At 42.3% G+C, this 15,732-nt stretch overlaps 1 protein-coding gene across 1 annotated transcript in view; it reads right to left on the bottom strand.

Annotated features, from left to right (window-relative positions):
- RORB (RAR related orphan receptor B) overlaps window positions 1–15,732 on the bottom strand; it is a 373,081-nt gene that overhangs the window by 56,929 nt on the left and 300,420 nt on the right. Inside the window, 2 exon segments of the mRNA XM_029615959.1 lie at window positions 1,469–1,601; window positions 2,347–2,468. Of these exon segments, the coding sequence (XP_029471819.1) occupies window positions 1,469–1,601; window positions 2,347–2,468 (255 nt within the window).

Raw genomic sequence — 15,732 nt, 5'->3', positions numbered from 1 at the left:
CCCTTGGTCTGACCCAGCATGGCAATTTCTTATGTTCTTATAGTTCACCAGCAGTTGGTGCAGCTCCTGGAATCTTTGGAATCAATGTCAAAGTTGTTTGACTGGCCTTTTATTTGGCAGAAGATGTTCATGAACTTCAGTATTTGAAGCTTAATAGCTCTGGATGACATCTTTGGGCATGCGCCATAACCATGGACATCATGTTCTAGCCATAAGTAGTCCACAACCAAACGAGCACAGCTAGCACTCTATATATATCCACGCCAGAAATTGAGTGCTAGAATAAAGGGTATACAGTCCCAGCAAGTTTCAATGTTAAAGTACCAAATTTTATTGTTCATTCGGCAACTCCACTGTATATATCAAAAGTTGTTGCAAAAGGAAGGGTCCCCCGACACGGTCCCGTGTTTCGCCAGGGGCTGCATCGGGAGGGATGCACAAAAGAGTTAAATGAGTACTGTAAACAAAACATAAATATGGGACTGTATTAGAATAAGCCATAAGGTAAGCCATAAGTAGCACAGGCAACTTTTTCATGATCCAGGATGAATATCTTGTATTTGCAGCAGGGGGAAAACTTGAAGTTTCTGGACTTTCTACCACTGAAAGAAAAACTGATTTATGCAAAATCAAAACTCTTCATTTAATTGAAAAAGGACTGGTTGAAACTGCTGAATAGGTCACATCAAGGAAGAAAAGTTCAGAGTACAGCTGCCATGTCAAAAACACACTGAAACTGAGACAATGCCAAAAATGATAAAGATACTATCCGGTTCAGAGTAGAAGGAAGAAGTCAACTGAGGTAGCCACTTGCAAAATTGCATCTCTCTGAGTGAGATCCATATGAGAGAAAACATCTGTCTATTGCTATGGATAAAAAGGAGGTAGGGTACTCCATGAGATGACAGCTACAAGGGAAATCCCACACATGCATGGAAAAGTCTTTCCAGCCTTTTCTAGAATTCCCTGGGAGATGATTCGTGTCAGTGTTGTTGGATGACTATTCATCCTGCTTGTTCTTGGAGATTACTCGTACCAAAGAACATACCTTAGACAAGACATGGGGAGGATAATCTTCAAAGCCATTTACCTGAGTAAATAGTAATTTACTTGAGCAAGTTGGCCTGCCTGAAAATTTCCCCTCCTCTGCCCGGCTAACAGTATGAACAAGCTTCCATAGCATTCATAATTTTAGTTGGGTTAAAAAGAAGCATTCCTGGGGATTTCTTTAGGTTGGGGGGGCATACATGCAGTATTTTACCCCTGCTCAGCTGCAGATCAGAATATGCGCATCTTTGGAATATACATACTTTATGCTACTCAGGTAGTTTCCCTCTGAAAATTAGCTACAAATTATGCATCTTAAAAGGACACAGATACTTTGCAACTAGGCAGCCTATTGAAAATTGCCCCATTAACTTATGCATTACAGTTTGCCTTTTTTTTCCTAATCCTTGCTCACACTTACCTGATTTAAGCAGCAGAATTTGGTCATTTTGACACAGGTCCATGAAGCCAGTTATCCTCTTTGCAAACTCTACCACATACTGAATGGCATGAGTGATCTGGATGGCACACTGCTGCCACAAGGCTTCTCTTGACTACAAGAAAAATAAATTCAAAGAATGAATAACTGACCAAGTGTCCTCAGAGACAATACAAGAGGTAGTTGTTGTGCAAAGGCCATGTCTATGCTTGAGCATGATTTCTTAATTAGCCTTGGGATAGCTGTGAAACAGAACATAAAATATTTCTAGAAATGGCAAGCAATTCAAACGTTGCAGCACAAGTTAAAAATAATTCTGCCAATTTAAAAAGAGCTGAAACCTAAAATTATTTTTATAGACAAAAATATGTTTCCTTTCTAAAAGCTCTCAACATAAATTTACTGCAACTTACAGTCATGCTGCAAATATAAAAATAAAAATATAACATTAACTTCAGTGATGACATTCATGACTTGCTGTGTATATTTATATTGTTGTTATGAATTCCCAGAAGATTTAAAGGACAAACAATGTATAACAACAATTAATTTTTATGATAGGGTGACTCTTTTCAAATTCCCTTGATTTCTGATGCCACTGATTTCATACATAAAAAAAATTCTCTCTCCCACTCACTATTGCAACTTCCATTTCTCTTTCTTAGAGGCTTGAGTTCTTTTATATTATAATTCCAATCAATGATGGCTAAATGCTGACAACACTAGAATAATTTTAGAACAACCTGGTAGTAAGTACTCTGGAACAGAATACAAATGCATGACAATTCTCCTTTAATTGCTAGAAATGTCAAGAAGTTGTAGAATAAAAGGTAAGAATTTCTCATCCTGTCCTGCAATACCTTGCTCTGGTATACTTTGATTTCTTCATAGGTATGCGTCTGCCATGCTAACTGATGCAGCTCCTCCACAGTGTATTGACATGTCTCCAAATGGGACTTAATGATATTCTGTGCAAGCCGATCTGTACAGGTAAGGAGACAAAAAAATGTCGACAGCCACATCATCAACACATCAGAGCAACTGTGACGATAAATTTGCAAATGGTTTTGGTACAGTTCAAAACTGCTCTCAGGGAGGACAATTTTCAAAGCCATTTACAAAGATAAAAAGCATTTTGCCAGTGTAAATCGGCAGTCTGAAGTGCCTCAATGCAGTTAAAAGCATGCATGTGTTCCCATGGGTGCATTTAGGTTAAAGAAGTTAAAAATGCTCTGAGGTCAACGTTCACAGCTTTGGTGTATAGCTTTCTGAGTTATGTGCACAAAAGACAGGTTTTGAAATTTTACCCTTGTTGACTGCATAAAGTTTGTACGCACGACTTTTTGTACACACAAACATTATCTGAACAAAATGGGGCGGCAATGAAGGCATTCTAGGGATGGAGCTAAACTTTAGCTGGTAAGTGCACATATGGAGTGCTCTCCAGCTAAAATTACAGGCACAAGTCTGGGCAGGAAATTAGCTGTCGCATCTGTATGCGAGTATATCCAAAGACAGACTTGTGCGTGTATGTCCTGTTGAATATGTGGGAAAAGTTATAGGGTAGATTTTAAAAAGTGCGGGCGCGTGCACATGGATGCACTGATTTTATAACATGCGCGCACATTTTATAAAATATATGGGCTGCATACACAAACGCACCGGATTTTATAATCCGCGCATGTTTGGGCAGGTGAAGCGCGTGTGTGTGTGTGTGTGTGTGGGGGGTAAAATTTAGCAAATTTGCGCGGCAACAAGATCGGGGCTCCCCAGTTCCCTTCCAGTCCGCTCCAATTTAGGAGCGGACTGGGAGGGAACTTTCCAACCCCCTACCCTAACCTCCCTTCCCTTTCCTCTCTCCTCCCCACTCTCTAAACCCCCCCCTTTTATTTTATTTTTTTACCTTTTATTCCACAAGTTACTTCAGGGCCCGACCTGAAGTAACTTGCGTGCGCCGGCAGCCGGGACAGCAAGGAATGGCCCGCCCTGCTCCGCCCCCTGGACCGTCCATCCCCGCCCCGCCCATTTGTCAGGGCCCGGCACTCATGCGTGTAAGAGGTGATTTCTACGCACGTGGCCGATTTAAAATCCGGCCATATGTGTATATTTGTGTATATGTGTATACACAATATGTGTATACCCCATTCATGTATCCCACCTAGTTATTTTTTACTTGTATAATCCACCCTATTATTTATATGTTATTGTTACTATTATTATTATAATTACTGTTCCTCTTATAATCATGTGATAATTGTAAAGCCTGTTGCTAAGTTCTGTTCTCTGTAAACCGACGAGATGTTCCCAACGTTCGTCGGTATATAAAAGATTTTAAATAAATAAATAAATAAATATATTTCTTGCCTGATATTTTTGCTACTCACAGACTTGCTGAATATTGACCTCTCTGTAGATTACATTTGCTAATATACATGTGTTATTTTTAGTTTTAAAAAGTACCCGCAGGTGAAAAAGCAGGTGCAAATGTCCGTAAGTACTTTCCCGCCGCAAGTTTCACAGTGTGTACTTTCACTTTGACATCTGGTGCAAAGTCTATGGGCAAAAAGTATCTGTGGACTTTGTCCCAATGCAGACTGTTTAAACATTGCCCTCTTTATTTTCAAATTAATTCATGGACTTTCTCCTACACATCTCTCTGACTTTACTTCTGACCAACATATTCCTTGTTTCCTATGTCTTTTTAACTCCTATGTTCTCTGTGTTATACCTAGAAACCTAGATGCAGTTGGAAGCATATGTTCTTCTATTATGGTGCACTCTGCCTGGGATGCTATGCCAACTTCCCGTTATCATACCAGCTTGCGTTCCTTCTTCATATGCCAGACTCACCTCTTCTCTCCTATCAATGAATGCTAATTATACCCAGATCTTCTCAAGTACTTTGATGCTTTCTATTTCACTGTATGTTAGTCCAGGTTAGGGGTGTGCATTCGGTCCCTACGTATTGGCAATCCGCAACGGATGTGGCCATATTCGTTGTATTCATGGGGAAGCGAAACGTATTGCAATTCCCCACGATTATACAAATTTTCGCCGAATTATTCGGCCGCCTAAAGAAACCAATTTAAACAAACCCCTCACCCTCCTGACCCCCCCGAAGACTTACCAAAACTCTCCGGTAGTCCAGGAGGGGGTCCGGGAGCCATCCCCTGCACTCACACCCTTGGTGCTGGTTTCAAAATGGTGCTGATAGCCTTTGACCTACTATGTCACAGGGGCTACCGGTGCCATTGGTCAGCCCCTGTCACATGGCGATTGGCGCCATCTTGTGCTCCTACCATGTGACGGAGCTGACCAATGGCACCGGTAGCCCCTGTGACATAGTATGGGCAAAGGCTATCGGCACCATTTTGATTACTGGCAGCCGACGGTCCGAGTGCAGGAGGTCGCTCCCGGACCCCCGCTGGACCACCAGGGACTTTTGGCAAGTCCTTGGGGGGCCCTCCTAACCCCCATAAGACTTGCCAAAAGTCCAGCGGGGGTCCGGGAGCGACCTCCTGCACTCGGACCGTCGGACGCCAGTACTCAAAATGGTGCCGATCGCCTTGAGTGTGCCTGTCTAGATTTGTCCTGCGTCAATTTTGACAGCTGTGGTTTGTGCGTGGTGACGTGAGCCACCAGTTTGTGTTTGTGCATTGTTGGTATCACACTCTGCGTCGAAGTAGATGTTTTCTGCGGATTTTGCGTCAATTTTGATGCTTCCAGCGTCGACTGCGTCGGCTTCAGCATCGATGATGTCTGCGTCGGAGTCGCGTTGCTCCATGGAGTCGACGACGTTGTGTTCATCAGCTTCGTCTGCGTCGATGTTTTATGTCTCGACGTCGAGGCCTTGGGGTGCGTCGATGCGTCCGGATGTCCCGGTTTATGCATCGATGGGTCAGCCTGCTTTGGTCGGGTCCCCGACACACGGCGAACAGGTGTCGACGCTGACAATGCAGATTTAATCGACTCCCTGGCTTCTTGCGGCCTCGACTCCTTCGAGTGCTGCTGTCCGATATGCCTCGTTGAGTCATGGCTATGAAGGCCTAGACTCTGGGCTCTGTCTCCACCCTCCATTTTTCTCGGTCTGGCCGTGGAGGGTTCCATGAATGCTGCCCTTTGTACCTGAGGGGTCTTATGCTTCCTGGGTCCCGGCGATGAGTGTGCCTCCGACAGTGGGGCAGAGGACCCCAATTGCGCATCCTTCAGGGCCTGGATCTTATGGCCCATCTGACGCCTGGCTCGTGGCGACATCCTGGTGCAATGCTGACATGCGGCCTGTTGATGGTCCGGCCCCAGGCAGTGGTAGCAGCTTGTCCATCGTGATGGACATGATTTTGCCGCAACCACACGGTTTCAACCCTGGGAGCCTGGGTGCTCTTTTCTGGGACATTTCTCTCTGTTTTTAAAAACTAGCCTGAGGAGAAACTAGCTCCGAGTGTGGGAGCACACGCGGAAAAAACAGACTAAGGAGAGACCGTTTTTTCTGTGTGGGAAGGCATGCGCAGCCACACAGAGCAAAGCACTGTATTCTATTCAGAAGCTCCGCCTCCTGGGCCCTGATAGGCAGTTCCCATGACAGCATGGCTAATTCAGCCCTGCTATCAAAGGGAAAAACTTTTTCTTGGTGCTAAGAAAATGAACCATGTTATTGTACTATTGGTAAAGTGCACTGATTACCAGTCATATGGACAATAAGATTTAAAATTCTGTCGCTTTTAAATGCTTACACAGGAGTCATCCAGATTACCTATCAAATTGCATATCAACCTATTTGAGCCTTATGTTCCTCTCAACTTGCTTCCAGCAAAGATCAATCTTGAATGTACCCGACATTTATCTTTTAGTTACTTTGTTCCCATATTGTGGAATTCTCTTCTTGTGGAGTTGTAACAAGAAAATAATTATTCAAATTTTGGAAAGGGTGTAAAAACATGGGGGTAGATATTGAAATGCTACTTAGCCAGATAAATTGGATATATCTGGCTAAATAGCTGCCATTGAATATCTAGCTACACCACTTAGCTGCATAAGGTACTTATCCGGATAAATGGTTAGCTGTATAGTCTGTGGGCAGGCAATGGGCCTTACTGGACCATGCTACCTATCCGGTAAACTTAGGCCTGGATTTTCTAAAATCGCAGGTCTTAGTGAATCACGAGGTACCGGGGGGCAAAGCGGGGGGCGGGCTGGCTTTCGCAAAGCAATAGCACCACCGTGAAAGATGGTACTATCGGGTGCGATACTGGCGGCGATAAGGAGCCTTACCTTTTTTCCGTCAGCGATGTCTTCGCCGTGTCCGCCCCGGTGCCGCCCCGACTCCTCCCCTTCCGGTGCCGACTCCGCCCCAACTCTGCCCCGATCTAGCTATCAAAGTCCCTTTTCACGTGCGAAAGCTATAGAAAATGACCCCTTTAGTTGGATAAGTAGCAATACCTAGCCTTATCTAGTAAAGTTAACTGGATAAGTTAAACGTGGCCTATAGCAGGTGTAAAGTTAGCCGGATAAGCTTATCCAGATAACTTTAAGACTTAGCTGGGTATATTCAGCAGCACTGTCATGCTGCTGAATATCCCTTGTAAGTTAGCCGGATAAGTCTTAAATATATTTTAATATTGCCCCCATGGATGTTTTATGAAGCTCTTTAATTAGATAGAATAGAAAATGTCTTTGATTATTTCCTTTATTTCAAGATGATAGTGTTCAGCCAACTTTGATAGGACTTTTTAATTAAACTTATTTTTACTTTTTTATTTTATAAATCATTTCATTCTTCATTTTTATTGTTTTTAGTAATTATAATTTTTAATTAGATATGTTGGAGAATATTTTTATGCTGAATGTCTGTTAGTTTTTTTATTATTATGTATATTGTTTTGTGTATACTACTGATTCTAGTTTATTATGTATTGTTAATGCTAGCTAATTTTTTTAATGCTGTAAATGATTTTAATGATTTTACTGTATACTGCTGTAAAACATTTTGGGATTTAAGGTATATTTAACAATAAGACTTATGAACTTTCTGTGATTGCTATATTGGAATGTGCCTGAGAAGAAATTCATAGAGGGAGTAATATTCAGTAAGCTGGTTAGTGGATAAGTTATCCAGCTAAAGTTAGCTGGATAACTTGTCCTGTATATTCAGTGGAATAAACATCTTGCTGAATATACTTGCCTAAAGTTATCTGGCTATATGTAACTGGATAACTTTAAAATCTAACTGGCTATTTTTGAATATAGCCGTTTAGGCTTTTAAAGTATCACTGAAGATATCCGGATATATATAGCAAATTATCTGGCCATATAAGATCGGAAAACTTTAGGTCTGCTTTGAATCAGGTCTAAAGTTATCTAGCTAACATAGGCCTAGATTCATCAAAATACTATAAATTTTGCATGAATAATGCCCGCAATATAAGGAAAAGGTACATGGCTATGATAATTTTAGAGTTACTGTACCATTTGCTATGCATAGCTTTTTTAGAGAGAGAGAGAGCCTGAGCCTCTTTATAAGGCCTTCACAGGATTCAATTATTTATATCACTATAGGAGGGCCAGCTACTAACTGGAGGTGAGGTGTTGGTGGTGGTTTAGGGTTTTGGGACCAGTTAGACATGCAGAGTGAGACATACGAAAAGCACAGTACAACTCGGTGAAGATTTGACGTCTTTTGGAGTGAGGAAAGTCTCACAAAGATGAGATTTCTACAATGTTCTCTCGCCCTAGCTTGATGGGACCCATAGAGTCACTATAGGAAGCCAGCTAATAACTGAAGGTGAGTTTTGGTGGTGGTTTAGGATCTTGGGACCAGTTTGACATGCAGAGTGAGACGTACGAACAGCACAGTACAACTCGGTGAAGATTTGACATTGTAGAACATTGTAGAAATCTCATCTTTGTGAGACTTTCCTAACTCCAAAGATGAGATTTCTACAATGTTCTCTTACCCTAGCTTGATGGCCGCAGGAGAGGAGAGCGGGCTGCCTGGCTGCAGCTACCGGCACCGGGGAACAGCATGGGGAGACAGCCAAGGTGACACCCCCCCAGTGGAGAGAGGAAGGAGCACAGGTTGGTGCCTGCCCCAGACGATCGGTTTCTCCCTCGGCCCGCCACTGCCTGATGCCCACCCACCACCAACACCGGTATCCATAACAGAGTGGCTGCACTGCCGCAGGCGCTTGTGCCCTTGGCACAGGCATAAAGAAGCACAACAAAGTAGCCTGCCCCTTTGTGCACCCCTTCATGCGCGCCTGAAGTGACACCTGAAGTAAGTAAATTCTAATCGCAGCCACAACCAAACATATCATAAAATGGAGCCAGTCCACTTCATTGAAACCATCACAGCATGAGGAAACTATGGAAATCTTCAGAAAACTTCAAAACACAAGCAAGAGGGGGAGAAATCCTGATCTATCCCAAGATAAGTAACAGCTTTCCTGTAATTTCTTCCTGCCTAATGTTTACTCTCCTATTACTTAATGTTTAATTGCTAACAAAAAAATTACACTGATAAATGACCTACTAGAGGAATTAAATCCCACAATCTTTTGCATTACTGAAACATGGCTGAAAGACAGTGATAATGTCCTCCTAAACCAAATTGATTCCCCAGCTACGATATCTTTCACTTCCCCAGACACAAACGAAAAGGTGGGGGTCTTTTAATAATCTGTAAAAAAACAACTTAACCTTAAACCCTTCAAAGTTGAGATAAACCCACCCAACAAGGTTGCAATACTAAAATCACCACTTCTAAATATTGGTTTGATCTATAGTCCACCTGGAATACTCCAAAAAGACTGCTCATCACTAACTGAAATCTTCACTAAAGTGTTTCCAGCTCCAGAATCAACTCTAATCATAGGAGACTTTAACCTACATGTAGACAGCATACCTAAATCTACAGCCTGTGAAATCTTTCTAGATACCATGGAAGCCATGGGTTGGTCACAATTTATAACCAACCCCACTCATAAAGCAGGACACATCCTTGATCTAATTTTTGCTAATCCCAATAACTGCGTAATCAATTATTCTCACAACATATTGCCCTGGTCTGATCATCAGCTAATAAAAGCAGAAGTAACTCTCTTCACCACACAACAAACTCACTCACATAATGATAATACAGAAAAAAGATAGAACCAGAAATACTTGAAGAAACCATTAAAAATAAAATTACTGAGTTTGATCACAATAATGCTACCCCATCTTTTGGGATAAAATCATCAATGAAATAGTGGATACCCTATGCCTAATCCAGAAAAAAATGTTCCAAAATGACGGCAACACAAATAACAAAAAAACCTTGGTATAGCAAAGAACTAAGACTCACCAAACAGACCCTGAGAAAATCTGAAAAGAAATGGTGGAAATGCCAATCTACCGAATCCCTAGAAAAATACAAATCCCTATTAACAAAATACTGTGAACAAATCAATAAAGCAAAAAAAGACCACTATGCAAAACAAATTCATGGTGTAATATTTAATTCTAAATTACTCTTTGAAACAGTTAAAAACCTAATCAGGGGGACGGAGAGAGGTCGGAGCCTGAGGGGTGAGGAGAATCCCCCCCCCCCCCCCCCCCCCCGAGCGAATTTCCTCAATTTAATTACCTGCTACAATTTTCTCTATACGGAGGTCCTGGACTGTTTCCTGCCCAGCTGTGTCTGACGTCATCAAAGGGGAGGGACCGGTAGTGCCAAAATCAGCCCCCCCTGCACGCGCAGTCGTCGCCGGTGCGCGGCTTTGCCTGGGAATTTGGATTTTGACAAATTTGGAAAGAAAAACGAAGAAGGAATTTAAATTAGATTTTCTAAAGTAAGTTTCAACTTTTTGTGTTTTCGCCTGACTCTCTCTCTCCCTCACGAAGGTCCTTGTTTACATTTATGGAGTTTGAGAAAGAATTGCTTTTTCCCTTTTGAAAATGATGCACACCAAGCGGAAGGGAAGGTTGCGTCCAGAGACCCCGACTGCCCTTAATCCAGTCCCTTCACAGCCATTATTAGAGAACTTTCTCAAGGTTTTAAGTGAGAAATCTCCGGGCAGTTCCTAACTAGGTACAGAGAAGGAGCAGTCTCTGGTATCTCAGGAACAGTTTCAGATCTCCTTAAGTCCCGGAGCTCCTCTGACTCCAGATCCGCCTAAGCCTTCACAAAATCCGAATCCTGAGGTGATAAGCCTTACCGATGATGTGGACTTATTGCCTAACTTTGAGGGAGGAAACGGACTGAGGGAAGGGATTGGAGGAAGTTCCATAGATGATCCATTATTGGTGGTAGAGAAGGGAAATGGAGAAAGATCTTCATCTATGGACCCCTTAACATCAACACCGAAAGGCGTTAAAGGAGGGGTAGGATCCTCAGTTATGAGGATCGATAACTACCCGCAGCAAGCTGGGAATAGTGTTAAGAAGAAAAACTCTCAATTTAAGGATAATGGTGGGGTTACTCTTGAAAATATATGGGAAGTATTAATGGATTTAAAAACTTCGATGAATAACTTGGAAGTAAAAATGTCTGAGGTACAAACACAAGGGAAAATAGATGATAAAGTAAAAATGAACTCACAGAAATGTGAGAGCTTAGAGAAACAGCTAATTAAGGTTCAAGAAGTACAGATAGGATTGATAAAGGGAGAAACAGTGAACTCAAGAAGGCTTGAGGTCTTAGAAAATAATTTTCATTATAAAAATGTAAGAATTTTGAATTTCCCCTCAGTAAAACTTATATCTCCTTTGGAACAATTTAAAAGATTTCTAAATCAAAATTTATTAATTGCCCCCGAAGATATTCCTTCAATAGAGAAAATCTTTTACATTGTAACCAAAAACCAGGAAGATAAGGTTTTAAATCAATCTCAACCATTAGATAACCTTACAGATTTTTTGGAAGGCTCAATGGAAGACCAAATTGAGTCAAGGGGTACCCTGTGTGTGAGGTTCTCAAAGATAGAGGATAGAGATAATATTTTAAAATTATTTCTAAGGAATCGAGAAAAAATCTGGATGCATCCAGACATAACTAGAAACACACAAATAAGAAGGAACAATTTCCTCCAGATGGGCCCAGAAGTTAAACAACTGGGAGCCCAGATGACAGTTTACTTTCCATGTAAATGTATTATAAAATACTTAAGTGAGCATTATGTTTTCTTAGAACCATTAGAACTTAAAAAATTTTTGGAATCAAGAGTTAAAAAATGATACTTTTTCCAACAGGCTGGTCATGAGAAAATTGCTCTTAAACCCACCTATTTCTAATCGTAATATTTCCTAACTATTGCTCCAATTTGAATGAACTAGGATCTTCTTTTTCTTTATAAAAAAAGGCATATGTATAAAAGATTATGATTAATTTTTTTTTCTCTTCATTGTGTTAAATTGATAAGGATTAATAATCTATACATGTAAGCCTGTTATTGACAAGTTGATTATTGTCTAAAACTGTAAAAATTGCATAAATAAATAATAATACAAAAAACCCCCCCAAAAAACTAATCAAGGACCCATCCTCCTCCATCTCAAATAACTACGACTTCTCAAAGAACTCATGCAATGCTACTTCGTTGTTAAACAAAATCAATACACTAAAATCACAATTCTCCACCTACTTACCAACAAAAGAGCCTGAAAAAAAATGTGGTCAAGTGAAATGGAACTCATTTGACCCAGTATCTAAATATGAAATAAACAAAATCATCACAAAATTGAAGCCTGCTACACGCCCACTGGACCCTGCAAGTGCCCTGAAAACAGTAAACAGCGCAATAATTACAATATTCACAACTATAATAAACCACTCGCTAGCAGAAGGGATTTGTCCCTGATAGGGCAAAGCATGCTGTGATTAAACCAATCCTAAAAAATAAAACTGTCCGAATTGATGATTGGGACAATTACCGACCAATATCCAACCTGCCTTTCATCACTAAAGTCTTAGAAAAAGCAGGATTATAACAATTAGAGAACCACCTAGAAGACAACAATATAGTATACCCAAACCAATTCAGATTCAGAAAAAAAATCACACATCAGAAACCCTACCCATTTACTTAGCCGATCCTGTACTTAAAAAGAGTTTGACAACAATGAAGCATATATCCTGGTACTAATTGATCTAACATCAGCATTCAATACAGTTGATCATACCCTGCTATGCTACCAGCTGAGAGAAGCTGGAATAGATGGAAATGTTAACAAATAGTTCTCTTCCTTCCTAAACGTAAAATACCAATATACTGATAACTTCAACGTTAGTACCAGAGATAATGTTAGTGGAGCAAGTAATAAGTAATAAATGATGTAAAGTGTATTGTAAGTAGAACTAGAATTTATATATACTGTTGTGTCATCCTAGAAAATTAATGAATATAAACTAGATTATATATTTACTATTGAGATGTCCTAGAATATATATGAATGTGAACTAGAATATGTACTTGCTGTAGTGTTCACCAAGAATGTGAATGTTGACACACAGTGGGGCGGATTTTAAAAGGCCCGCGCGCGTAAATCCTTCCGGATTTTCGCGCGCCGGCGCGCCTATTTTGCATAGGCCACCGGCGCGCGTAAGTCCTGGGGCTTTCGAAAAGGGGAGGGAGGGGGTCGTGTCCGGGGGCATTCCCGAAATGACGCGGCATTTCGGGGGCGTGCCGTGGCATTTTGGGGCGGGCCTGGGGGTGTGGCGCCGGCCCGGGGGCATGGTCGAGGCCTCCGGACCAGCCCCCGGGACAGGAGGACGGAGCGGGGCTGCCGGCCGACGCGCGCAAAGTTACGCCTGCTGTCAGCAGGCGTAACTTTGCCGACAAAGGTGGGGGGGGGTTTAGATAGGGCCGGGGGGGGGGGGGGGTGGGGGGGGGGGGGGGGGGGGAAGGGGGGGGGGAGGGCGAAGAAAAGTTCCCTCCGAGGCCGCTCCGAAATCGGAGCGGCCTCGGAGGGAACAGGCAGGCCGCATCCCCTTGCGCGCACCGACCCCGGATTTTATAAGATTTTATAAAATCCAGCGTACTTTTGTTCGTGCCTGGTGCGCGAACAAAAGTACGCGATCTCGTAGTTTTTAAAGATCTGCCCCAGTATGTGATTGCTGACCAAGAATATGAATGTTGGGGTATGGGAGTGTTAGAGGTGGGTTAGAAGTGCAATAAGGGGGCTTTGGGGATAGCATAGGATTATGTGGTTATGGAAGCATGACCAATGTGGCCTTCCGATAGGTCAAGAGGCAATAGGAATATATGGAAGCTGTTACAGTTTTATATACCATTAATGACATGATCAATGTTCATGTGTTGTTAAATTATTATACTGAATGAGTTAAATAATAGGGTAGGATAACAAGGGATAACAATGGACGACTTTAGCCAAAAGTCATAATTATAGCAAATGTCCAAATGTTACAGGTTTTATTGCTGGCCCCTTTGGCAGAACACAACACTGTCCTTTTTCCAGTAGGGAGATAATACAGTTACAGTTACATCCCAAAGCTGTCTGCTATCTGTATTCCTAGAGTTATCTTTTTTAAATGATAATATAAATGGGGTTTTCAGAATGGCTGTACTGGCCTGCTAATTCCCTCTGGAAACTGGGCTCCTAGCAGGTCAGAAATTGTCCCTATTCTGCTGACCTTTCTGGCCAGGTGGCAGGACACAACATCTAGCTGCATAAAGGAAGAGCAAAGATTCATGCTGCCGGCTCAAGACTTCACTTGAAAACATAGAAACATAGTAATCCGAATGTCACATTACCAGCAACAATGAACATAAAACTTTGTATTCCTATTTCTCTATATAGATTGAGGACATTTATGTATGTTATGCTGGTGGACCCTTGGACTGAGGGGGGATTGATGTTACCTGTGGGGAGGAGCCCCACAGGTCCCCACCATCAATAGGTGAGACTGGAGAACAGAGGCCCCGCTGGAGCTTTACCTCTACCAGCACACATTCCCCTTAGGTTGAGCCCTCGGGTGCCGGGGCCAGCTGGACTTATATGGGGACTTTGCAGAGATGGATGTCCAGGAGGAAGAAGAGACACAGAGGCGCAGATCAAGGTCCGGCACAGGCAGCAAAATTTGTGGTCAAGTTCCAGGCTGCATAGCTCATGGTCAAGTTCCAGATAAAGGTCGATGCAGGTGGCGTAGCTTGTGGTCAAATTCCAGGCAAAGGTCGTGGCAGGTAGCATAGCCCGTGGTTAAGTTCCAGGCAAAGATTGTGGCAGGTGTTGTGGCTCGTGGTCAAGGTCCAGTCTAAGTCAAAACCAAGATCAGTCCGCTGAATGCAGGATGGAGATGAAGAACATGGGAGGAAGTCAGGACAATCCACTTCTCAGGAGTGAGGAGACCTATTGCCAAGGCACTGGCTGAAGGCAAGGACCAACCTTATATTGTCCCTACGCAGTGATGTCATCAGGGATGGCTGCAGGCACTTTTCCTGCCACGGGCCATTTAAATAAAGATGAGAGAGGCATGAACGTGCACCTAGGAGGATGCCAGGTGCAGGAGAAGTCGTCAGCGTTCCAGTCGCGACGAAAAGTGCAGCTACAACCCAAGAAAGAGATCTAGGTGTCATAGTGGACAACACATTGAAAATCGTCGGTGCAGTGTGCTGCGGCAGTCAAAAAAGCAAACAGAATGTTGGGAATTATTAGAAAAGGAATGATGAATAAAACGGAAAATGTCATAATGCCTCTGTATCGCTCCATGGTGAGACCGCACCTTGAATACTGTGTACAATTCTGGTCGCCGCATCTCAAAAAAGATATAATTGCGATGGAGAAGGTACAGAGAAGGGCTACCAAAATGATAAAGGGAATGGAACAACTCCCCTATGAGGAAAGACTAAAGAGGTTAGGACTTTTCAGCTTGGAGAAGAGACGACTGAGGGGGGATATGATAGAGGTGTTTAAAATCATGAGAGGTCTAGAACGGGTAGATGTGAATCGGTTATTTACTCTTTCGGATAGTAGAAAGACTAGGGGGCACTCCATGAAGTTAGCATGGGGCACATTTAAAACTAATCGGAGAAAGTTCTTTTTTACTCAACGCACAATTAAACTCTGGAATTTGTTGCCAGAGAATGTGGTTCGTGCAGTTAGTATAGCTGTGTTTAAAAAAGGATTGGATAAGTTCTTGGAGGAGAAGTCCATTACCTGCTATTAAGTTCACTTAGAGAATAGCCACTGCCATTAGCAATGGTTACATGGAATAGACTTAGTTTTTGGGTACTTGCCAGGTTCTTGTGGCCTGG

The sequence above is a fragment of the Rhinatrema bivittatum genome, chromosome 1 (assembly GCF_901001135.1).
Source record: "Rhinatrema bivittatum chromosome 1, aRhiBiv1.1, whole genome shotgun sequence".
Taxonomy (NCBI): Eukaryota; Metazoa; Chordata; class Amphibia; order Gymnophiona; family Rhinatrematidae; genus Rhinatrema; species Rhinatrema bivittatum.
This window is presented reverse-complemented; position numbering and strand designations above follow the sequence as displayed.